At 36.5% G+C, this 26,176-nt stretch overlaps 1 protein-coding gene across 10 annotated transcripts; it reads right to left on the bottom strand.

The window, feature by feature from the left end:
- Positions 1–6: 6 nt before the first annotated feature.
- On the bottom strand, positions 7–25,539 carry map2k4b (mitogen-activated protein kinase kinase 4b). 10 transcript variants are annotated; one of them, XM_035403840.1, is made up of 14 exons: positions 25,224–25,495; positions 24,176–24,211; positions 23,391–23,426; positions 13,804–13,836; positions 10,362–10,464; positions 9,537–9,711; positions 8,250–8,369; positions 7,652–7,771; positions 7,491–7,542; positions 6,298–6,425; positions 4,003–4,080; positions 3,246–3,394; positions 2,649–2,694; positions 7–2,171 (listed from the first exon to the last, which is right to left on the bottom strand). In XM_035403840.1, exons 1-14 carry the CDS (start codon positions 25,354–25,356, stop codon positions 2,055–2,057), a joined length of 1,326 nt encoding a protein of 441 aa, XP_035259731.1. In that variant the 5' UTR covers positions 25,357–25,495; the 3' UTR covers positions 7–2,054. The 10 variants fall into 10 exon arrangements, with proteins under 10 accessions (XP_035259731.1, XP_035259735.1, XP_035259732.1 ...); XM_035403844.1 differs by having other exon boundaries at positions 23,391–23,581; positions 25,224–25,328; XM_035403841.1 differs by lacking the exon at positions 23,391–23,426 and having other exon boundaries at positions 25,224–25,494.
- Positions 25,540–26,176: the final 637 nt, after the last annotated feature.

Below are 26,176 nucleotides of genomic sequence, written 5' to 3'. Positions count from 1 at the left end.
CAGTTATATTTCTGGCAGATTGATTTGTTTTATTTAACTTTTTGCAACTGTATGTTTTCAGACCTTACAGAACACGATGACGAGGTCATAGTCACATCCTTATTACAACTGACCTGCAGGCAGATACTATATCATATCTTTACTACATGAACATTTAGATTCCACTGATGATTTCTTAAATATGTGACGTAAATAGGATAAAATTCCCAGGAGCTCTTCGAATTCAGGTGTTACATTAAATAGGCTCCAATTTACAGACATAGAAGGCAAGACCCCTGCACATCTTGTTTTATATTTTATACATTTTCTATAGTACAGGAAACAATCCAAGTTCACAACATACAGATATAAGATCTTCACAGTTGTGTGAACATTACACATGTCTTAAATCCTTAATAAAGATACAATGTGATACTCATCACCCTTAATAGTATTTTAATATTATTATGATAAATTGACATTTCTACACTATTGTTTTCTCCATTAGAAACGGTGTCTACTGTAAGACAATTTCCATTGTGTTCAACCCCACAGTAAAACATGGATGTGTTCATTATATATAGATAATTTAAATCCAGGGTAACTTTTATATGATTTTTTACAAGCAGTCAACAGTGAAAAAACGGTAATGGTACAGTATAGTTTCACAACTCCTCTCGTGACTCTTTCCAGTATAGCTCTGGTATAAATTAATTGCTATTATGATGCTGAATACGATCTGGTGTCATGCATCAAATAATCCTGGTAATTAAAAAAGAAGACTAAATAAAGGTCATTTTTTCCATTTCTAAACCCCATTTTTTGAACATATGTTCAAATTAAAGAGCAGTAAGAGCTGGTGACCAGCACAGCGTGGTTTTCTGACTGTAAGCTCACATTAACTGACATATTGTGAGTTATTACCCTTTTACAAAGTCTTTCGAGAGCAAGGTATAACCTTATACTTATAAAGAAGCCCTCGGGAAAAGGGATTTTAAAAAAAAAACATTCAGTCAACACAAGCAAAAATTGACATGCGGCATTGCTTTAAACATGCCAAGTGCACCGCTACAACTGTTATAAGGGAAAAAAGGTATCAGTGTGTAATCTAGTTTGAAAGTTCCCTAATGAAAATCATGGCCAAAGTTAAAAAAATGTAGATATATTAGTTAAAAGGGAGATATGCACACATTTACAGTCATGGAAAAATGCCTGAACATCCTATGGCTAGCACTGAGGATATTCTATTGCAAAAAATATATATATATTTTATTATGCACTAAATACAAATGAAAACAATCTTTTTGCATATTAAGGAAATAAAGCCACTTTACATATTTCAGTATTGTTTTAATTGGACAACATTTTGCATACCTATTTATTTACAGTGTAAAGTTGTCCATGACTTTGTATGCAAGCTTACATGTGTCTGCATCCCACATTTGAACATATATTGAAAAAGCAAATACGTACTTACATGTATGTACCCAAGTTTATGCATTGTTTCCTTAACCCCCTAGTTTCACTGTCCAAGAACATTTTTGGTAAATTTTGTGTTTGTTGACATCACTTTTAAGGTAAAATATATATGTATATATATGTCTGTTAAAAATAAAAAAACGTATAAATAAATATAGCCCCATAATATCAATCATGAGTTTGTGAAACTAATTGTTTTCTATCCTTTTTTGTCTAAAATTTCAAAATAATATTCCATAACTGATTTGAATAGAATTGGCATTTGGTAAGATGAAAATTTGATTCACCTCATGAATATAAGGCAGACATTGAACATTCAAATTAAACTTTACCACAATGTTCTTCCAAAACACTGGACATTATTCCTGGTTTAAAGACTGTACTGTCTAAACAAAATTATATAACATCTTTTCATGTAAAAAAAAAAAAAAAAACAACAGCAAGACTACCACCAATACAGAAATGGCTGAATTTAACACCATCCTTAGCGTGGATGGTGTTAACGATAATGTTCTTCTTTTAAACACAGTATACAATAAAACAAATCTTTACACCATGGGTTTGTTTTTCAGATCCTTTTCATGTACCTCAGCTCACTATAAATCCACATACATGGGGGAGCTGGGAGAGGAAGGCATCTGATCCAGGATTTTGCACACATAACTAGCAACATCCACGGTCCGCTCTTCATACATCAAGATGAATGGGTGTTTCTGTAAACATGACAAACCTTTTAATTCCTGCACTGCTAAGTGATTATTGTGCATGGTCAAAGAACACCAAACACTTACACCAAATACACCTACTGTTGTCTAATACTTCAGTCTCGACTGCGTCATTGGCGACTGTTTCCAGCAGGCATTGCATGAGTGGCTCTACCATTGCCTAGGCATGGGAGGGCATAGTCGGCTGGGATTACAGCCTGTCATTGCTCACCAATGACCCCTGCTGGAGGATTAGGTGCCTACAAGTCTGCCTGTTGAGCTGTAAATGAAGTGTCTTCCCCGAACTCATATCTGTGTGAGGCCAATCAACTGTAGCATGATACGCAGCAGCAGCAGTACATGGGAAAACATACAGCATTCATATAAGCATGAATAGGCATTTCAAATTGGGAAGAAAACAGAAAAGCATACAAAAAGCTTTAGAAATTCCAGTCTCTGTGTAATTAAATCAACAAAAACACTTACCAGAAGCTCTCTGTACTTTGGCCTTTTTGACTCATCCTTTGTAAGGCTTGAAAAGAATGAAATTAACAACAAAGCTTGAGTGCTCGATGATTACACTGAAGTATTATTGAAGCATGAAAGCAGAGTGATACAGATAGCATTTAAATTGACATTCTGTCAAGTCTGTCTGTCCTTATCAGCAGGTTTATAGACCCATTCACTGCATGATAAATAAGTAGATTTAAAAATAGCTTAATGATTTCTAATCATCTGTAATCAGAACTCACTTATTCTGATAATGTTAATGACAATGCTAACATTTATAGAACACTTGGGGGTCTCACGGCAGCTGATTTACAATCCTTGATCATAAACAGCCATATGTGGGAAGAACACACACACACACACACACACACACACACACACACACACACCACCTTGCGAGGGTGGTTTCTACATGTAAGAGTTAGTGACAGCGCACATCAAAGGAAAATCTCTCTAACCAGGTGATTTTTGTCTTGTTTTTTAATTGAATGATTTAATTGAATGAATGAATAAATTAACAAATGAATGAATTAATATATAATTTGACTAAAAATCCACTTGATTTATACGCACCACAGATTTACAAAGTTGGTGAATTTAGGAGAAAACTGCCTCTCCTCTGAATTGCTGAGCTGTGGAGGGTCACCCCTCACCACCTGTGTCAGCTGATCAAAAACACTGTTCCACTTGGGGTAAGGGAACCGACCTGTCGCCAGCTCATACTGTAGCGAGAGAGGACACACACAAATAAAGATATGATTTGTCATGAAGCAAAGGTATTCACAGCTGCAAGCAACCTACACATGTCAATGAAGAAACTTGAAAAAGAGGCATAAGTGATTAATTTAGGGGAAGGGAAAAAAATCTGTCCATCCATTCATATAGACATTACAGATTTACAAACATACTTGTATAAATGTATATATTGCATTTTCTTTTTTAAATGCATTGTCTAGCAGGCTATATGTCAGAAGGTAGTAAGCTATTAAGAAGGTCACACAATTGCAATTCAATATTGTATTCAATGAAATGCATTGAACTAATATAAGCTCCATTTACAGCCAGAAACAAGAAATATAAATCATGACTGGAACAATTTGAACAGTTTTTCTGAGAACAGTTCAGAGTGCCAGGCAGTTAAGACAAGTCTGCTGCATTGGCAAATACAATCCTGATAGAAACGCCCAGTAATAAAGCATCTCCCCATCTGGCAATATGAATATCTGTCATTTGGAATATGCACAACAATGAATATTCCCAGCTTTTAAAAGGTTTCTTCAAAATTCCCAAATCCATCAGTCTTCATCAAACTGAATAGACAATGACTCACGAGTGTGATTCCCAAACTCCACACATCTGATCTGACATCATAGCCTTGCCTGGAAGCGCTGGGGTCTATTCTTTCGGGCTGAAAGAAGAACATGGGGGGCATAATTAAACTGACTGAAAAGCAGCCACTAACATTGAACACAAAACATTCTTTCATGTAAACCTTGGCCTAAACATGAATGTTTCTCATGGGTTGAGGTCAGGCTATAGGTCAGGACGGGAAGACTAAGGACTGGCAGGAGAGCTCAATTAATATATCATTAATTTGATATACATCATAAAAGTCAATCTGATTGTGAACAACTCTCTAAACCAATTAGATTTTTCAGAAAAGTCCTCTGTCGAGCCCCACAAGATAAAATATGCCTTGCCTGGTCACAGCATGCGTAGCCGTTATAAGAATCAAGAGCCATATGACCAGGATATAATGCTTGATACTTAAACTGAAATATAACTAGGATCTACCACATTTCTCTAAAGTGGAAAGAGGACTAATGCAACAAAATCGAAAAAACGGTAAAAACCTTTCCTGAGGTTTGTTGTGTTTCATCAAAACATCAATTCAGATACTGCAATATTTTTAATGGGGCCTTGGAATCAAGTGTTTTGTCTTTCTTTTCAAGATGATCCATGATTTAAACAGACACTTACAGGTTAAGATCTCTGTAAAAGCTATTATACATGATATAGCCTATTATATATGATTGATGCTTAAAATCACTTGCTATTTCTAAGATTTTTGCAACTGAAAATAGCCACACAAAAAATATTATCCACGAAGACGTGCAAAAAAAGCACTATCCCACTCTGCAAGCCTAGTTCTGGCAAGGCAAATGGCCCAGCTGGGTTTAGCAACCAAAAATGCATCAGGCAGAAGTTCAATCCAACCACATATCCAAGGTTGTACTCCATTAATACTGTTATTCAATCATTTGCTTCACAGAAACAGCTGTATCAGGTATTCAATGCCATAAAATATCAAATATTCTAGAAATTAAGCAGGCATGAAGGGAAAACTCCCACATGTACACTTAAGAATGGTGCAGAGATTAGTCATACAGGCTGACTGAAAAAGGGCAACTTCCTGCAGAGGCACCTCTTTCTGCTATGTGACACATAATTTCACAGCTGGGACTTGACTGCTAAAACAATTACATCAACACCACATGGTTAATGAAATACCTAAACTGAGCATAATCTCACTGAATCAAAGGGGCGACAATAACGTAACAAGGGCTGTGGAAGAACCTCCTTCTGCTGACTCATAAGCTGAATTTAGACAGTGATGTCATCTGTGAGTGAGAAGGGCTCAGAGGTAATTTTCTGATAGCAGCACAAATGCAGCTGAATTTATATATTTAGTAACACAGTGAAAATAATGAAACACACTGAAAGCTATGTATTCACATGTGTATTATTAAGCTTGATTAAAAGCTTTGTAGAATAATACTAGCTCTATAATGTGTGTGTGTAGGATGTTTAATCTGAGGAAAAAATTATTTGTAAGCTTTTAAACATGGCATAATAAGATATTAGACTCATTGAAAAATACAATGTAATTGACAAGAGATCCATCCTGGAACGAAAACAAAATATAAAGTAGTACTTCCAGTATTTGATCACATTTTAGCATTAATACTTTGTACCATTTTCATACCAATAAAGAAGGTGCTGATGAAAGTCAAAGTGGAAACAACCAAAGTCAGGTGAAAATGTCAATCAAGAATGCCATTCGGGAATTTGAGAGGTGAAACTATATGAGCACTGCTCTACATTCCTACACTCTGAGCTCACCGCTCTGGGAATGACCAAACTGCTTAATTCTGAAATATGCAAGAATGCGCCCTGATTTTGAACACTGGAGAAGCCATGCATCATGAGAGTACTACCAAATTTAGAATGGAAAATTGCAAAGGGGCGGGTGGCTGAGGGGACTCCAAGCTCACTTCAACAAGCTAAGAAAAAAAAAAAAACTAAGTTATTTGAATGACGACATTGAGCTCAAGTGTTCTGCCAGCAGTTTGGGGCACTTCAACAATGTCAAACATTATTGGCACAGAAATAACAGTCATGTTGTATAAAGAGCCAGTATATGTAATAAGAACACACTACTTACTCAAGTTCTTACATTTTTTTGCCTGCTTGAAAGTAATGATGCTGGCTACTTTGCAAGAACATTATGTGCAATTCCCCACAAAATGCATACAATATGAGGAGGCTCCTTGACCCTTTTTTTTTTTTTTAGAAAAACTAATCTCTGAATGTCTTTCTAGCCAAACATGCCCTGCTGACTTACTGCCATGTAAGGCCTGCATCCTGCATCTCTGGTTTTGGCAATGGAGTCCACAAGCTGTCCACTAATGCCGAAATCACACAGCTTAATGTTGCCGTTCCTGTCCAGGAGAATGTTGGAAGGCTTGATGTCTGGAAGGGGGAAATGAAAACAGGATGAAGTAAAATAGTGTTCCTGATAATGCACCATTACTTGAGGTTTTGCTGTGCACTGTAATTCTTGGCTAACATTAACATGATCAGCAACTTTTATTTAGCTTATATTTCAGCATGCGTATGGAGCAAAACTCAACATTACTAAGACATTTTACCATCAAGTTACCCCTGATCATGTAGTCATCTTGAGTCATGACCATATTTTAGCAATCACTGGTAGAACAGGAAATATCACTGATTTTTACTGATATGATTCTCTCTCTGACCCCATCTGACCAAGAACAGTCTTGATGGGCAGCAGTTTTGGACATAGCAGTTAGACATTCACAGATCTAGTACAGATAGCTTGGCAACCAGTACTAAATTGCCAAATGCCATGTTCAAAACAGAGGTCAGTACATGTTCTGTCACTGTTATTTTTTGCAAGTAGCTGGACCATTTGCATTAGTGAACAATTTATAAGAATGACATTCTAAACAAATTAACACCAAAGGAAACATGGATCTGACAGGTTAATTACAAAGGAGATGTTTCCCAACATTTGTCCTTACTTACAAACAACTCAAGTTTTTGCTCACAACAATCAATTAATGTCTTCACATAGTTTTAAGTGAAAGTTAAGGAAGAATGTTTAAAATGATTCAAAGCAGGATGCAGGTTATTTTATATAACTGTACAATAAGATTAAAAATCTTTAAACTAAATAAAGCTTGTTTTCTTGTTCAAAAACATGTAAACAAATGAAGTCTTCATACAGGTCTACTTAAATTTGTCTTGATAGAAGTTAACCAATTGTTTCTAAATAAAAGACAATTCAATGATATGCTACAAATGCCGGCATTGTACAAAGAAATTGCAGCTATTTACATGGGTCATCATTTAATATCCAAATTGCAAATGGCAAACTGAAAAAGGGTTATGGGTTTGGGGTGGGACACAGCAGATAACTTTCAGCATTCATGCAAGGGATGCCAGTGTAAAATGAATATGCTACCTTTTTTGACCCTTGAACCAATCATATTTCTAGATGAATCCACTTACCTCTGTGAATTATTTTCAAGTTTTCTTTTAAGTGGTTTAGTGCTTTCACAGTCTGGAATGAAATAAGGACAGAAGACCCACATACATATCTGAGATATTATACATGTATCATATATATGATATGATATATATATTTTATTAAATGGAAAGTATTTACTTACAGCTAATGTTATTTTGCCCAATATTTCCTCAGGAATCACATCATCTAATGCACAATATACATATTTGTAGAATTTGTCAAATGAGGTAGACATAAGTTCCATACATATCCAACAGTCACCCTGAAAGAAAGAAAATTTAGAAAATATCAAATACAATATACATCAAACAAAACTTAGTTATATAGGCCCCATAAAATACTGTAAACATTTTTAAATTATCACTTATAGTAATTTATTCCAGTAATTTTAATATACTCTTTATATGATAAATTCTGACAGCAATTTTAAAGTCTCTTCACATATCGTTTTAAACGATACGTCATAAGACTTGCTGACATTTAAAACAGACAAAGTTCATTCTAATACAAACAAATGAACATTGCTTTTCTGTGACAAGCAAAAGCAACAGCAGGTGCAGTTTGTATTTCCTCTGCTGCATGTGATTGCAAAAAAAAAAAATAACAACATATATTTTATTTCTGTAGCACTTTAAATAGTATTCAATGCTTTTGTAAGCTCAAAATAACTAAGATAAAATGTATCATTTACACTATTAGAACCAATAGCAACTAAACAAAAACAACAAATATCAGCCAACCTCTCTGAAGAGAGCCCCATAAAACTGAACAATATACGGACAGTCGCTACTCCTCATAACCACATCTAAATCCATTAGCAGCTGCTTCTGTTCCTTTTCATCCACAGTTGATCGAATCCTCTGCGAGAGGGACACAAAAATTACTATTTAATACAAGATTAAGTAAGCCATGGTTTCTTTAACTTATTAAATTAATTCAAAAATGTCATTGGACAAATTAAAACATGAAACATTTTCATTCCTCACATCCAGATATTGTAGGTCAGATGCTCCCTTCAACTTAACATGGGTGGTCCTTTTTAATGATAAACCACATAGTGTCTTTGCTCTTTAAAAAGCAATTAAGATTCAATTGGCCAAAAACTGGCTTAGAATTAATTCTGTGAGCCAGAATGTTTAAAACAAAATATTAATATGGTCCAGCAAACTGTATAGCCGCTAGATCGTGGATACTCAAATCTGGCCCGATTTTCTTATCTCCCAGGTAATTAACTGAACAAGTACAGTTACTGATTGGCCAGACTGTCATCACACCCGATTCCCAGGTGAAGGGAGGGTGGAAAAGAGTGATTTGAGAAACAGGGTGCTAAATCATGTACAGCATTTTATTTTCATTTTTGCAGCACATGAACACCATCTGTTTATTCTTCCCCCAAGCTCTCCTCTTATGACTAAAAACAAGAAATACCGCCTCGCGGTTGTATGCCTCCGCCAACCAGTAGCCAGTTTGGATATAAAATGTCATCACTTCATCAAGGCTTCATGCATGTGATAATTCACTCCATCCCTGGTTCCTTTTCCTGGCTAGATGACTCTTCACATATTATAATTTCTAGTCACCCAGGGTTGCTTTCCAATGGCTCTTGGCATCTAAGTCTCAGGGGAGAGCTTGCATTTGAAAATTTGAAAGGGCACAGCTTAAGTACAATCTCTAAACAATAAGGTCTAGCCAAGAGGAAAGGCTTCATGCATGTTATAATACACTCCTTCCCTGGTTCCTTTTCCTGGCTAGATTGACCATTTGGATATAAAATGTCATCACTTCATTATTTTATCCTATTAGATATTTGTGCGAAACTTGAGTTATTATTATTGAGTTATGGCCAAAAACGCGTTTTTGTGCACGTTTGTACCAAATTTGAAGAAATTCCCTCAAGGTGTTCCTAAGATATCGCGTTCACGAGAATCGGGACGGACGGACGGACAACCCGAAAACATAATGCCTCAGGCCACGGCTGTGCCGTTGCGAAGGCATAATGATAAAGACTGAAGATAAGAGTTTATTACCTTAACAGCCATGATCAGGCCAGAGGGTTTGTGCACCATCTTGTTGACAGAGCCATATGCGCCCCGCCCGATCTCTCCTAAATCTTTCAGGTCCTCAGCAGTGAAGTCACAATGTTGCTCTGGAGAGATCTTCAGCTTTCCTGAAGACTCAATACTGTGCGTTCGCAGCCTCTCTCTGGAGATGAAACAGGTCACAGGCTCAAAATTGAGACAACATACATCATCAACAAAAAAATATTTTTCATATTTTTTGTAACTTGTTCTATTTTTTGAGCTAGAGGTTTGTGTTTCTTTTCAGTTTCTGTATAGAAAAAATTTTAAGTCAACAATGGTGGAGAATTAGCAGTAAGACTGATTAAACTGCATAGGCTGTTAATTTAATAGCTAAATCAGTATGCTGACTCATGCAACATCCCTCCATTCAGAGATATCTGTTCTATGGACACACTACTCACTACTATTATGAGCTTTGCAGTCTCTATGAGGGCTATCCTAACTCACAAAGCTGGTGCAAGAAGACAGTAAGCATTCAGTTAAACAGAGGTGTCACCCCCCCTCCCTGGTGACACCAAGAGCCATATATGTGTTACCCTGTGTGTCATATTTATGTGTCATTTCTGTTCGCATTTGATACAGGCAGGAAGGATGCAATGCTGAACCAGGAACCAGTGTTTCTGCTGGATACTCCACCCATGAGTAGCCCTATGTAATTCTTGTAGACCCCTAACAATGCAAGTCAGATTCAAAGGATTTCTGCATCCACTCATGCCACCACCCATCACTGCCAGAACCCCAAAGGCATCCCGCAAGCAGATATCTACTTACATGTGTGGGTTCTGGAAAGGAGGTCCTGATGTGTTCAGAGTGAATCTTGTAGTTGGTTTAATTGTTGGATTGGCAAAATTTAACTTCAGTGCTTTGCGTTTACCTGAGAGGGAGAGAGGGAGAACCACATTCACATAACATAAGTTTGTTCAAAGGAGCCACCCATTCCCCTACTGTCACTGAGCACAGAAAGCAGGACACTGAGGAAATGCAATCCCCTATATGCAGCTAACCAAAAGGGTCACAGGACATTAGAATGTGGTAAGTTGAACTGAACTGAAAAAACCAAAGGCAAGCCAAAATAAACCACTTTTGGCTTGTGGATTCTAGATCATGTGGAGCCTGCTATAGTATGCACTCTTTATACAGCCAATGATGAGGTACAAATAATTTTTCACAATGAAGAAAAGGCTAATCAACAATTTTAAGCAGTACATATGTAAAGCAAAAATAAAACCTAAGCAAACGTAAAGTCAAGGCGACATCCATCGTACTTAAGGGTGTTTAAACGAAACCTGCACAAAATCCTGTTATGTTACAGAAAATGAAAAGCGGTCATAGCCAATCAGAGTACATTCCACTGCAACTTCAATTCTGAAGATTTTCTGCCTTTGCCAGCAAAGGAAAAACACTACATCAAGCAGCGTTTAAAGGCTTAGATTGACACACAAAAAAATGCACAGTATCATTTAACTAGACACAGGTCTAAAAAAGGAATACAACTGCTTGTCATCCTTAAGATTTATCAGATTACTCCTTTCCAATAAAAGTACTTTATTTTCCACAACAGCAAAAGCTTATTAGCATTATTTCCTATAATCATACATCAGACAAAAGTTCACATTTATGACTTCCCTCCCTTTTTGGATACACTCAACTGATGTAGCATTCATTTGTCATTTCTGGTAAGACAGAATCCATTAGGGACATCATGAAAGGAAGGTGGGAGTGGGGATGTCATCATCCAATTATAGACATGACAAATTTCAACAAAACCCACATCTTAACCTTCCCAAGTATTTGGACCAAGGTTAATTACTTCCTGCTCCATTCCCATCAGTTCACCCCTTTCAAGGGTAAATCAACTTCTTTCCTATCTTCTAAAAGCATGTTGGGCCAGACAATTGCCTATAATAACCTCTCCATATTTCTTCTTGCTGCTTGGTCTTATACAATCTTATACAATTTCATAAATGAGTTACATTCTCTATGCACTGGCCTTAGTCTGTAGTTCTCTTTGTTAACTTTCCTAATACTCTGTCTTCTTCAGATAATGCAGCTGCCTGCTTAGTTCTCTCCTTTTTTACTTACTACCACACTAATCAGTTGTAAGTTCCTTTCATTGCATCCTCTTTGTTGCTGGAACTTGATTCAAAATCAATGTTCTTCCTTATTGCTTTAGTACCGGTGCTGTGTCTATATCAATCATGCCAAAGTTATTATAGATTAAATTCTTGATTTTGTCATCTTTATTCCAATCTTTTGTTTTCCAGCGTGAAATAATGAGTCAGCCAGTGCTGGGACATCCCCGACTCATTACATTTTACTACCTTTTCCTAAATGTAACCGGAATGGACCAAGTGGGACTGAAACCGCTGACCTCATAGTCGCAGACATAATTAGCTCCCTGCATAAGAGATCTTGGACACAGAGGGGAAATATCAAGCTCATATGACTTCCAAGGTGGAAAGTCCACTTTACCGTTGACTAATTTTCCTGCCACAGAGCTCTGCAATCATGGTCAAACATTTCACCCTGAATTTTTCAATATGTGAAATGTATGTTCACATTCCATTTACTTTCATCAATGTAATGACATCATGAACAAATTCCTTTATAAAGATATAATATAACCCAACTATATAATACAATAACCCAACTCACCCCGCAATTATATACTACCACCAACTGTTTTTACTTCAGCCTACTACAATATACATTAGAGCTCGGGAAGTTGAGGCCATGTGCAATGCATTCTGAGGCGAGCCGCCATAATTGGGAGATAACCCACTTAAATGTATCATTCTAGACCAGAAGAAACCTGTTTTCCAGTGAAAACCAATCAGGCTTCTACTATCTATTCTCTACATGGCAGATGTGCACAAATGACCAGGTTACTACTAATTTATCTAAAATTTTTAGCCAGCTACATACACATATCATTAGCTTTGTCATTAAACAGTATCAACAAACAACTGAGATAGAGTTGAACCGAGATGGAGTTTCATGGAGTCGGCCATGGCCTAACTTGGTGTGAGAGGTTCCATTTTAATCATGTACAATTATATAAATAAGTGGCTTATTCATTCATGCACTTATTAGAAGATAACATCTACCAACATAGGAAGGTGCACTGCTTTCCGCATCATAGTAACAAGTAAATATATATATATATATATATTTTTTTTTTTTTTTAAGCTGAAGAGACTTCTCTGCTTACTAAAAACTCAATCAAGCACATACTGCACTGGCACATGGAATTAAAAAATGTATCCAGAAATACACAAACCATTTGCCATGCATGGCAATCAAATACATGTGACACAGTGAGTTGACTGGGCATTTTTTCTTCATATATGATATTACTTTTGCATAATGTTTGTCAAATTGGCATCTTTGGGATGCCTAAGAATTTTATCAAAAGATGCCCCTCCTCAATTCACTGTTTGCAGAGAAACATGCTAGTCTTCAATAAGATCTGGCACACACAGTCACCAATCACCATCATAAAGAGAAAAAACTATATAATATATAAATTATTTATATAAATGATTAAATTAATTAAAATATCAAAGGCAATTAAATATATGAGCAGCTGAGAAAACACTGAAACCCTTAGCTGAACTGTCATAGATCCCATGGATATGCCTACAATGCATTCAAAGAATTAAATGCAAAGATGCAATACAAAACTATAGCTAAAAAGCATAAAATAATCACCTTTTTATCATTGACAAAATGTAAATTAAGTAAAACCCATGCAAAAAAAACAAAACAAAACAAAACAAAAAAACAATGCTGTTGTGAAGCAACACATTTAAACAAATGTAGAAAAAAGCAATGTAGAATAAAAGCAAATACACCCTTTGTGCCAAGAACATATGTGAACAGCCTCACTTGGTTATTAGTACTTGAAGGTAGTGCAAAAAGTCTGGTAGAGCTTCCATTACAATACTTTAGGGAAAAAAGTGTATTATTAATGTTCACCTTTGGTACTAAAATAAAATAAAAAAGAATTGGCAGCAGGAGCATTGATCGTGTGGAGAATTATTTCTGACATAAGCACCATTTAAGCAGTGAAGATCTATGCCCCAATGTAAATGGAAGCTCGCCAACCACTCCACCTTGGATTAGTCAGGAACAATAGTGGACAGACTCCCCCATACCAGACTTTCAAACAGAAACACAGAAGGTTTGGTATAACATAAAATACTTGGCTTACTTTGGGGAACTCCAGACAGGTTTATCTGAAACCCTGAGGTGGAAAGAAAACATTTAAAAATTTTAACTTGTTGTTTCTCCACGCAGGCTTGCTTCTTTCAGGGAAGTTGACAAAAAGCACAAAAATAGCATAAACCACAGAAAGCTTGTAAAATGTATCGAACAAGACCATTCAAATATACAGCAAATTATCTATAGCTTCCATTTTCAGCTGTGAATGAGAATTATGGAAGTACAATTGGAGTTTTAGGGCCTTTAATGAGGTAGCAAGTATACCTTCTTCAGTGATTAAATAGCATCACACATCTATTTGCTCTATCTCCCCATGGGCTTCCTCATCCACAGTACATCTCAAGAAATGGTATACTCAAATAAAATTTTATTTAAAACTAACAACCTGCAAGTTAATGTAAAGAAAATCACTGTAAGCCATAAGAGAAAAGGAACCTGCTTACCAGACAGTTTTACTGGTTACAGTAAAATGAATGAATATGAAAGATGTCAAAAGTTTAACTTTGGTCAGGAACAATTTGTACAGGCATTAACCTAATATAGGGATATGTCCAGAAGGTTTAATTCCACATTTAATTCATATAGATTGCATGTTTGTGCTTAAGGTAGTTTTATCGTTACACAATGTGTGGATATGCCCCATGCAAAAAAAAAACCAATGGATAATGTGTTGAGAAATGCCACTGTAACCTTTCTGGATGTAAACCTGGCAGTGAACATGTTACTACAAACTACCACAAATGCTTTCTTAAGGAAAGTTCAGCCAACTAGGCCTCTGAGAGGAACCAGAACTGTCAGTCACCGGCATCTCATTTATTAGGCTTCCACTGAAGCCAGCATAATAATTTTAATCTCTACAGAAAAACTGCATACAGTACATTGTCCTGGCAGAGCAGTTTCAAGATGTCAAATTTCATCAGGATCATATTTGTTAATTGCACTTATTTATTATCTAATTAAAAGTTTTATTCATATTATTTGTTTTATTTTATTTTGTAATTTAAGGTGAGGCTTTGTTCCAAAGCACTTGCTTCTGGGCGAAGTTGGCAGCTGACTAAATGCTTTAGAGTTCTAAAATTAAGGGAATGACAATTCAAGCAACAGTTACATCAAAGAAAGTCATAGGTTGAGCAAGTACTATTTGAATAAAATTACAAAAATGGGATGATTGATAGCTGCCAAGAATTAGATTTCAATGACATTTGTTTCATTATTAGATTGGGAAAATTGAACTAAGTTTGGGGAGAACATCCTATTTTATTTATCAATCCAAACATATATTTGTGATCCCATTTTAGGGGGATTTCCCCCATAGATTAATAACACCTGTTCCACAAGTACAGCATGTAATGAGGAAAGAGAACCATGCTTTGATTAAAGATAATGGTCAGCCATTGCATTGCCAATATTACAAGTGTGGACTATAATATGCCATTTAGAGGACTGCCTTATATTTTAATTTGGCCAGTGCAGAGGCAAATCAAGACATGAACAACACTGGTGCATGGTGCATATTTGTCCATAGGAAGAAAGCAGAGGATTTTCTTCAAAGAAGCATAGGCTCTATCTGTAAAATGAGCCAATGTTTTAGGAAAGCATATTTAATTTAATTGTGACAATCATTGAAGTCCGTCACAAAACAAAATTCATAATGTCATTCTGAGGATTCTCAGAGGCCAGCACAGTTCGATGTGCATCCCATACATGACCTTACGCATGCTGAATAAGAGTGTCAGAGCTTGCCCTTGCAGAAAATCATCAGCCAATATCTTTAGCCTGAGAAGTAAATTATTCAAGCATTGAATAACGTAAAGTGGTTTACAGAAGTGTGCCCCCTATCAGACCCTGAAAGAAAAACAGACTGTGATTACAGTGCTGACAGGGGGTCAGCAGGGTTTGATAAAGAGACAGTGCTATGGCAGTAGCAAAACATTCTACTGGATCAGCATTATGTAGATGCTAGGTTTTCCATAATACAGTGATCACATTTGGTATTTTTGGAAATCCAATACCATGGGGAACAAGTGGGCACTGAATAAAGATCTTGGAACATCATTCAAAAGTGAACAGTAAGTAATGCCAATTACCTATGAGTCAAAGCCCAGCTGTACTACATTACATTAAAGTACATTTATTTGGCAAACACGTTTATCCAAAGCAATGTATAATAACTGCATACAAAGGGATTTGTTCCAGTCAAAAACTGTATTGTCTTTAGAATATTTTAGATATTGTTCATATTTTCTCAAGTATAATTCAAGTTTAAATGCATCAGTGTAATTTAACATTTTCTTGTCTAATTCAGCCTCATCGTCCGGTTTGGAACATTCCTTGACTTTTGTGCAGTGCTTGTATAGATTGAAGTATTTTTTTTACCTCACTTTTTTGTTTTCTCAAGATCAAAGGAGGCTGATTTAGAAGCTGCTCTCTCTTTCATAAAATCAGGGACATTAAATACACTGAGTTAATTATGGCAGAGCACCTAGCCAGTAGGCATTATAAGGAAGCAATCCCACAACAAATATTTGGCTTTAACTTATAAATGCCAGAGGTTGATTACCTTTCCCAAAGTGTGAGAACAAAACCAGGACTACATTAAAAATGCAGTTAATATGGTTCCCAAGAACCAAGTCAGTAAAGGGACTTTCTATGTGAGCAGAATGAGCCATGTAGCCTGGACACATCTGGTACAGGCCTGTGTCACTATGACACTATGAACACGAGATGGCAACAGTGAGACACACATGGCTTTATTCCAGTCAAAGCTGGCTAGTGTCTCTTCGGAAACATAAGCACCCTCTTCATATTCATGAGACACCTACAATGTTACCATTTTTAAATTAATGTAACTGATTTAAAGCATGCAACTCTCCCATTTACCTGCCACTTGTAGTGAAGAAAATAGTTAGTGGCCAATGCAAGATGAGTGCAGTGCAGGAGTGAGTGGTGAAAGGAAAAGGGTCTATTTCCTTATTTGGAAAAAAAAAAGCACCTTACAAAAAATATTCAAATGACGAAACAAAGACAGAAAACGTGATTAGTGAACTTCCAATAAAGTGAGAGGTCACTCTTTTTCAAAATGAGAATCCAAAAAAGCTGACCATATCAAGGGAACTCCTAAATTATGTGCTGTACCATTTACTTATAAACAGACTTTCTTTCAAATACATCTAAAGTAAACTGATTTAAAAAAAACCCTTATGCAACATGTTCTGAATTTGCCAGGGTCGGTGGCAATAATGCAGTTTAACCTGTTGGGCTTATTCCAAACAGTTACAAGATTGTAGTGGGCAAGAAGTAACATGCTCTTTTTTTTCTTCCGCCCAACATAATTTCTAGCTTTTACAGCCTGGTGAAAAGCAAAACAAAACAGCTACATTGTGATTTATGTAGAAGGACATGGGATTTCAAATACCGTTTATAAACCACATTAAGACTAAGAATTTCTTTCTCTAAATATGGAATTTTCTAAATTTTTTGTTTCATAACCTACACTAATGAACCTATATGCAATCTACATTTTGTTGAGTAATTGTGGCCACATTAGGCAGAGAAAAACATTGCATGACAAAAGTTACTGACAAACTGTGGAAGGGCTTTTCCCTACCTGTGCATACAAGCAAATGCAATTAAATTTATCCATAAACAATCTGGCTATTCTTCACTTTTTACACAGAAAATGACACTTCTTGAAAACAATATACAACATTAAGTGAAAAACAAATCTGGCAAAGCACTGCACAATATAATAGATATTGTGTGCAATAAATCTGACCTGTTTTAAGCTTTAACTATAACTAAGCAAATACAAAATCTATGCTAGAAATAGTATATAAATCCCCTCTGAAATAACCATAGGGAATAGGCAATTCTGAAAACAAAAATACATAATGACTTATTGTGATTTTAGGCTTCAGAAGACAGAGATTAATTATTGTATTTGATTTAACCTTTATTTATGCAAGGAGGTCCTACTGAGATTGAGGTCTCTTTTACAGAGGAGCCCTGAAATAAGTTAGCATAGGAGTCTGTGATATCAAGGGATCCAAAAACCTATCCAAAATGCTTTGTCAATTATAAAACATATACATTTGCCTCTTATGATGGTTTAAGATTGAAACATTAATATCACATTGAAAAATAATGTGAAACACGGTGACACACTGCGGTACACATGCCTAAATATGCAATATTTCACTTGTATGTTTTCTGTAGCCACCAAAATGTAATACAATATGTAATCTTTGGTTGCATGAGGATGGGATGACATTTTACAAATGTTACAATTTATGACCACTCCAAGGGAAATTCTAGCTTCATACAGCACACATCTGCACACAGTAAATTTGAAGTGAGTATTTTCCATGCTCTATGTGACAAACATATATGCCTCAACAAGGGTTTGTATATCACACAGCATTATACAGAAGCAACAATAGAAGGTTGGACAGGGCTCTTTGTCATTGTTATAAATTTCAAATTAGACATGCGGTATACAGTTGGAAAGCTCATAACATCCTCTACTGGATAAGCGTTATCAATCAAACCACAACAAACTGATAAGAGTTAGAATGGCTTAAACAGCAAGAGAGGTTTTGCACATAGCCGATGTAAATCCCTGCCCCTACTTTCCATTTGCATGTTTATTTCTCAAAAGCACTCTTGAAAGGGACATCTTTATGTATAAAACCAATGGTAAGATTATATATTTATTCCATAATAGTTACAAATATTGGCAGTAGAATGATGTGGAATAATTACACAAGAAATACTCTAGATTATTTCCCTATACAGTGAGCAGCATTTTTCACCACTGTATTGTTATTGTTGGCTATATCTTGAAGCCATGACGAAAAATGAATTTTCGGTGGTGAAAGAATATTTTAATTAACTCCTAAATAGATGGTATTGTCCAGTATGCCATGATTGTTGCGTATAATTGCAGATAACACTGTCGACGGGGTGCTTATTAAACGGATGACCTACAAAACATTGGTGACACTATGAAACTGCATGTTTTACACAGTTGTCGTGTATCATCAATGAATGAAGCTAGAACACAGAGCTTGTTGTTTCCACTCATAATTTGGTTGCAGGACCCCTGAATGTCTCAGTTGTGCAATCTTAGGCCACTAGAGGGTCTGTGCAAAAGGGCTTATCCATTGTAAAAACATACAGATGATTTTGGTCAACCTAAGGTTTGGCCAATGTCTCTGACTGTATTTTTCTGATTTCATAATGGTTTACTTGATTTTCATTAGCACAATTGTGGTCCTCATGTTGACAAATGCTAACAAACAGCAAAGCCAATGATAAGCTTGGAATCAAGACTAGATACTGAAAGCTCTCTTATGTCTGCACTAATGAAGCATTTAAACACACCTGGCTCATCAGAAAAACATTTGTCCCAAACATTATGGTGCCCTGAAATGAGGGGGGGGGGGGGGGGGGGAGGGGGACACGACAATGTATGAGCCGGATTTTCAGCATAGTGAAACAAGTGTATAAAAAATACTGTTAAATAAAAGTCAAGAATATGCTATTTAACCACACGTGAATGGCTTGATTACAAATTTTAAATTGTACAAAGCCAAATCACGAAAGAATTACGCCTTCATACTAAACATCATGGATATATATATGTATGTATATACATATTAGGACCAACATAGATACTCGGCTGACAGTCATCCTACACTCATTCACAACCAGATGCAACCAATTTAAACACTTAAACTCGAAAAAAGCATGTGTTATTATCAAAATACTGTACATTTCAGTCCTGTTGGATTCACAACTCATGTAATCTGGTATGTCAAAAAACAATATAATGGTTCTGAACAAAAAAACAAAGAGTTGCATAATATGACAAAGGAATTAATTTATGAAGAGGGTAAAGGTAGCCAATACAGTAACTACTAGCTCAAGTATTAAATGTTTTCTTGCAACAAAATTTGCATTTCTACACTGGCAGTTGAGTTTTGACCATCTTCTCTTCTAGTTATAATAAGTAAACCTATTAAATAAATCACAGATCAATCTGCTTATAAATCTGGTTAGAAAATTCTGTGTATGACAAACAGAAAAACCTGAAGTCATGGTTCTCTATGGAGATGTCAATTAATAGTTGACAATAGAGCAATTAAAGATCCCAAATAGTCCTCCAACTAGACTTCCTCCGATCCCAAGAAACATGTTTAACTTCCATCTGAGAATATGGGGGAGAGGGGTATATGGTTTGCATCAACATTTAATGATCAAATCTACTACATATACAATACATAAATTTAAATGAAAATCTAGTAAATTTATGTTTAAAGAAAAGCACACAAAAACTACATTTTAAGGTGCAACCTAGGAGCAATAGATAAAAAGAAATGTGTTATTTAAAGATTATTGAGGTATATGATATAGATAACACTAATTTTAGTTAAACTGTGCTTGTGTTTTACACCTGAAAGCAGGGTGATTCAAACATCACACATGACATTAAACATAAGCATTCAAAGGAACAATGTTTATTGTATGTTTCATCAAAACAGCATGTGAACAATCAGCACAACAAAGGATAACTTAATTGTTAAAACACATACGCAATAGCAGATGAGTTCAAGTCTGGGGTGCATAAAAATATGAACCATAGACATTAATGCTAAAGCCACCAACATTCAAAATGCCTCACCTCATCAGATCACACTATGCCATTAAAACCATACAATGCATACAGTAAGTTGGTATATCAGATATGAACATTATATACATTTTATACAATGTGGGGTGGGAAATAAAGCTAAATATATTACAACCACAAGTGTAAACAAACACAGCTGAGCAAATGTATTTCAAATTTTGTACAGGAGTTAACAAAGGATTCACTAAGCCTTGACAACAAAAAAGAATATTTCCTTGATAGCGTTCAGAATCAAACTACATGCTTTTGAAACTTGCTGCTTATACGTAGGCTAAAACAAAGTCACAAAGAGGTTCTGATAAACCAAGAAAGAGGCTTGAACCATAAAATTCCCTTGCCACTTGAAAAATCTTATTTCCCTTCAATTTAAAAAAATCTTCCTGACGTGGCCACCTACAAATACATCCGCCTGAGCATAAAAACGTATCGAAATGTTAATTTTGACATAATACAAGTCTCTTGGATGACAAAAACATGTTATAGTTAAAGTATTTTGAAAAATATTTTATTTTTACTGAATGTTCTTTGTAGTGGACATGAGGTCTGTCAGTATGAAAATGCACATGTAATTGCAATTGATCGTTTTTAAATGTTTTTTTAAGACAAATGCAATGAACAAAAACTTGCATCTCCTCAATTTTCTAAACATCTTAAACTTTTTCAGCTGTACCTCTCACATTATTTCATTGTCATATCAAGCAGCTGAATGATCATGAATGATACTCAAGGAAGCAGTCTTTTTTCTTGGACACGCATAGGAACATGTTGCATTTGACACACTTCACAAAGGTTTTCCCATTGCATCCTGGTCTTCTGCATCTTGATGCATTAGCTGCCTCTACCATCTTTGGCAAATGTACCGAGCCATACATTCTCACACTGTCAGCGGGCTGAGGCTGGACATGTCTTCTCTTACTTGGAGGAGTATATTCTTCATCATCACTGCTCATCACCTCATCAATTTGATGACTTTCACCAGATTGTGCCTGGGTAATCATCTCCTCAGCCAAGAGCAGCTTGAAGTCAAGATACTGGATAGTCTCCTTTCTTGCTCTCCCATTAGCATGACTGTCTGCACAGTACTGAATCCAGCTGTTAGTGACAGACAAATCAACAAAATGGAGCATTGTGCAGACTGTCCATTTCCTTGTTTGGCTTGACATCTGGTAAGAGCTGATCATGCGATCACACAAACCCACTCCTCTCATGTTGTTGTTATATTCAGCCACAACAGCAGGTCTTAGAACACTTACATGATGCTTCTCTTTGCTCAACCACCTCATACAGTTATCCTGTGGTTCTATTCCATGGGCTGTGGAGGCCATGAGAACTGGTTTGTTGTCCAGCCACATTGTCACAGCAAGCTCCATGGGCTTTCTGATGAACATTTCAGAAGTTCCTCTGGCTTTCCCTTTTTGTATCTTTGACTTACACTCTGCAGGGATCCTGTTTTTCCTGATGGGTCCTGTTGCAAGTAGACCTTTCATCTGCAAGGCATTGAGTAATTCTATCGAGGTGAAGTACTTATCAAGGTACAAGTAGGTTGCTCTAGGAACAGACTCAGACAATCGAAGAACTGCATTTCCTCCAATTCCCAATTGATGATCTTTGAATGTGTTCTTGCCCCTATAAACTTCAAAATCCAACACTAAGCCATTTGGACTGGCAAGCACAAAGACCTTCAATCCAGTCAGATTCGGCTTGCCAGGAACACACTGACGTACAGAACAACGGCTGGGAAAGGTAATCACTTGTTCACCTACAGACACCTTCCTTGGTCTTGGCAGATTGAGGCAGCCTTGTTGTACTCTGGTCAGCAGAGGCCTCACTCTCCAAAGAGCATCCTTCCTTTTATCCTCCTCAGAGACAACAAGATCATTTGTGACTTTGAGTGAATTTATAATCTTGAAGAATCGATCTCTAGTCATAGAGTCTGCAATGATGGGAACCCTAGTCTTAGCTGCCCAATACATTGTAATTCGTGGGTATCCAAGACAGGCTATGTACAGGGATACTCCAAAAAAGGTTTTTATCTCCTCTGGAGTGGTGTTGAGGCTGGCTCCAGTGACTAGCACCTCCCGCTGGTTTGTGAGAGCAGACATTTCTTCAAACACTTTGACATCGACGTACTGCTCAAAGTACTTCCAAGGCCTCCAATTCTTGTGGCTTTGGGCAGTGTCATCCCATAGAGTATTCTCCTCCACAGTAGGAATGAATCTTAAATAAAAATAAAAAGGAGGAAACGATTATTCCACTTTCTTCAAACTTTTTTGTATTGAAAGATCAGATTTTTGATTTTGTTTTTGATTTCAGCACGAGAAAATATGAGTAGCTGAAAATTAAAACTACAGCTATGAAAATGCTGAAAATATGAATTGGCTGAGTTGACAAAGCACAACTGAATGATAAAAATATAAGTTCCTTCCTTAAATAATAATCAATACCACATGAATAAATCTCAGAACCCTAGCTTACATGTTACTTTTGACCCAAAATGAGCCATGGGGGGTGTCATCATTTTCTTCTTGCTCATCCTCAGTCTCTTCCTCTGAACTCTCAGCCTCCTCTACTGCAACCTGTCCTTCTTCATCCTCACCATCTGACAGCTCTATGTCTGAGTCTCCCTCAAAAATTTTCAGCAAAATTCTCTCTGCCACAGTCAGTGCCCTGTCTCCTGAGGTATTATACAAATCAGGTGAAAGAGTTAGCAAGTCCTGTTGCCCATAACACAGGATGCTGAGAAACACTGTCATATTCAGAGGGTTACATTTATTATACACCACTGAACACCTATTAAACTGTAGTTAACACATTTGTTTTGTTAAAAAAAAAAAACTGAATATTAGCATCAGAAACACCACATCTGCATAATTTTAATCACTTACCTCTCTTGCGCCAATAAAATGTGCTCGTTGGGATGGCTGACATTTTGAAGAGACAGGGCATATGTTGTCATGGTTACACCCCAACAAATGTGATATCACTAAAAAGCCCAGGGTGTCCTCTACACAGAACAACAGGTTTCAGCATAGTAGAATATATGGTTCTTGAGATTAAGGCCAGAGACTCATGTCCCCTACAGGGGACAAAAATGAATTGTTGGGTCTTAGGAGGATATTACTTCATAAGAGATAGAACAGTGTCTTCAGGAGTCATGTTAAATGGGCCTCTCTTAACTTTACCTAATCGGGTCATTTAAGATGAAGTTACAATAAACAATTTAATATTGCATGAGATACAGCCATGCAATTTTACATACAATATCACTAAGCAAATAAAAATGGAAAAGCCATAGAACCATTCCAATGATAAAAATCCATTAATATTGTGTCCATCTTACCACAATCTAAATTATAATGGGAAATAAAACACAATGATATCACTTATCTCAAGCAAACTACTCTGACTCTCACTGCATGTCTCTATTAGTCATCAACAATTACAGACATCAACTATGTGTTTAAATGTTACCAAATGAAAACAATAAATCACCACTGCTGCATACATAACTAAACGGCAAACTAAATAATTTAATTTTATCACAGTGAAGCGTTAAAGGTTTTAAGCCGTCTATGAATTTATGAAACATGACATTAACAACTGATTTTCTATTGATTTTACGATATACGTAGCTATTTTTTTGCATTCCTATAAAAATTATTAAGAGTACCTGTTTCATTCTGACATCTCCAGCACGTGTTGGTTTCTGCAAGGTTTAAATAACACATTCAATGGCTTACAATGCAACAGTCTGAAACATCCGAGACATCATTTATCATCATGGAGTTCCAAAAATAGCTACGTCTGAGGCACGTAAGCTTGTTTAATGTAAGTGTTTTGTGGTATGTTCTCGTATTTTAATGCACAATCAAAGCGAAAACTACATTTAGCAAGTCTAGATTGAAATCCGCGCAGCCTCCGTTAACCACCTAACGTTAGCATGACCAGTATTAGTCAACAACCGAGCTTTCACACAACTCCTCAAAGTATAACCGCGTTAGCCAAATACAAGCTATACATAAAACAATATTTCGCTTGGTCTCGGCTAGACTACGGCTTGTGATATGGTGTAATACAAAATATAAATCAACAACTATCCTAGTTATACAAGCAAATAAATGAAAGCTTAGATGACTAGCGAAGTGCATAGGCTATAATAACCGTTAGCCATCTTGCAGGCTAACTCCTTCATGCTTTCACCTAGCTGCACAGCCAGCTAGTTTCTCTCAAACATGCATCAGTAAAAATATCATAATTTTTTTATCATAATGTCGTCATGTTTTAAATACATCACTGGAAAATAATGCTAATTTAAAAAAAAACGAACCGATACAGTGACACAGAACGTCGTATTTCTTGATAGAACTTGTACAATTGCATTGCTCTAGCTAGCACAAGCCAGTATAGATGTAGCTAGCTAGCCAATACTTGTCAGTGGAACCATGCCAATAAAAACACACATATTCAGTGACTTCAACATTTACAAACCCACATGTCTCTTACGATCCTCCATCTTTAGATAATCACAACAGAGATTAATTTTTTTTTAAATTCTAAACACCGAGGCCTAAGCATACGCTGCCGATAAGGAAATGCAAACTGCATCGTTACGGTGCAGCAAGGAAGGGTAAGAACACTTTACCAATCATGTTCTCCATTAATTCTGACCAAATGAAAAAAAACAAAAACGTTTTGAGGTTTATTTTTTCTGCTCTTACCCTGCATGCTGCTCACTGTCGTTATATGTTGAGACTGGGATTGGTGGTGGTGTGATGTTGATGTGGATCCTGTGTTATTGCTGTTGTTGCTGGAGGAGGTTGTTGAGTTGGTGCTGGGGCTGGGAGTCGCCATTGTTGTGCGTTTTATTTCAGCAGGCAGCGGCGCTTGGCTGCAATGCAGGGGAGTAACTTCGCCCTCTCTCTCAAGCCAGGACACCTAGCTACAAAACTCAGAGCACAACTACATTCGGGCCTGGATTCAGTAAAGAAAAATAAAAAAATAAAAATAAATAAATAATTAATTTCGACTATTAATTTTTTTCACATATTCAGTTTGGTGATTTAGTATTAGTGATGGTTAAACTCATGGTTGTTGCTTTTCATTTTAGTTAAGAACAGCTGTTAGCTGAATCCCAGCCAGCAGTTAGGAACACTCGCACATTATGAGAACTCACATAGCTGTAAAAATTGAGACAATGTATGAATCTTCAGCTTACAATAGGTCTCGGCCTCTGGCAATTAGTACAATTATAATGTAATGAATTATATTTTTTGGAGTGTACTTCCTGTCTTGGATACCCAATAATTTTAATGCATGGTCATTCCTGGGATTAATACGACCTGGGCGCGTCGAAGTATCCGTGAGCAAGACACCTAACCCCTAATTCCTCCCAATGAGCGGATTGGTACCGTGCATGGCACCATTTCACCGTTGGTGTGTGAGTGTGTGTAAATGGGTGAATGAGAGGCATCAATTGTAAAGCGCTTTGGATAAAAGCGCTATATAAAAGCAGTCCGTTTACCATTTATATTTCATCATAGCGTATTTTTTTTTTGCGAGAGCCAGGCTACAGGTGGGGGTCATGGGGCACCTGCTCATTTGTCTTAAGCCTTGGTTGTAACAAAAACCTGCACGCGCACCAACCCTTTTTAAGATGGCATTGACACTGCGG

The sequence above is a fragment of the Anguilla anguilla genome, chromosome 2, assembly GCF_013347855.1.
Source record: "Anguilla anguilla isolate fAngAng1 chromosome 2, fAngAng1.pri, whole genome shotgun sequence".
Taxonomy (NCBI): domain Eukaryota; kingdom Metazoa; phylum Chordata; class Actinopteri; order Anguilliformes; family Anguillidae; genus Anguilla; species Anguilla anguilla.
Note: the sequence above shows the minus strand (reverse complement) of the source record. Positions and strands in the feature narration are given on the sequence as shown.

Excerpts from the sequence above, each read along its gene's own strand:
- map2k4b (XM_035403834.1), bottom strand. The coding sequence starts at position 25,356 with ATGGCGACTCCCAGCCCCAGCACCAACTCAACAACCTCCTCCAGCAAC. Across the intron at positions 24,212-25,223 it reads GACAGTGAGCAGCATGCAGG|AAACCAACACGTGCTGGAGA; the intron begins GTAAGAGCAGAA and ends TAAACCTTGCAG. Across the intron at positions 23,427-24,175 it reads GAGATGTCAGAATGAAACAG|CCATCCCAACGAGCACATTT; the intron begins GTACTCTTAATA and ends TCAAAATGTCAG.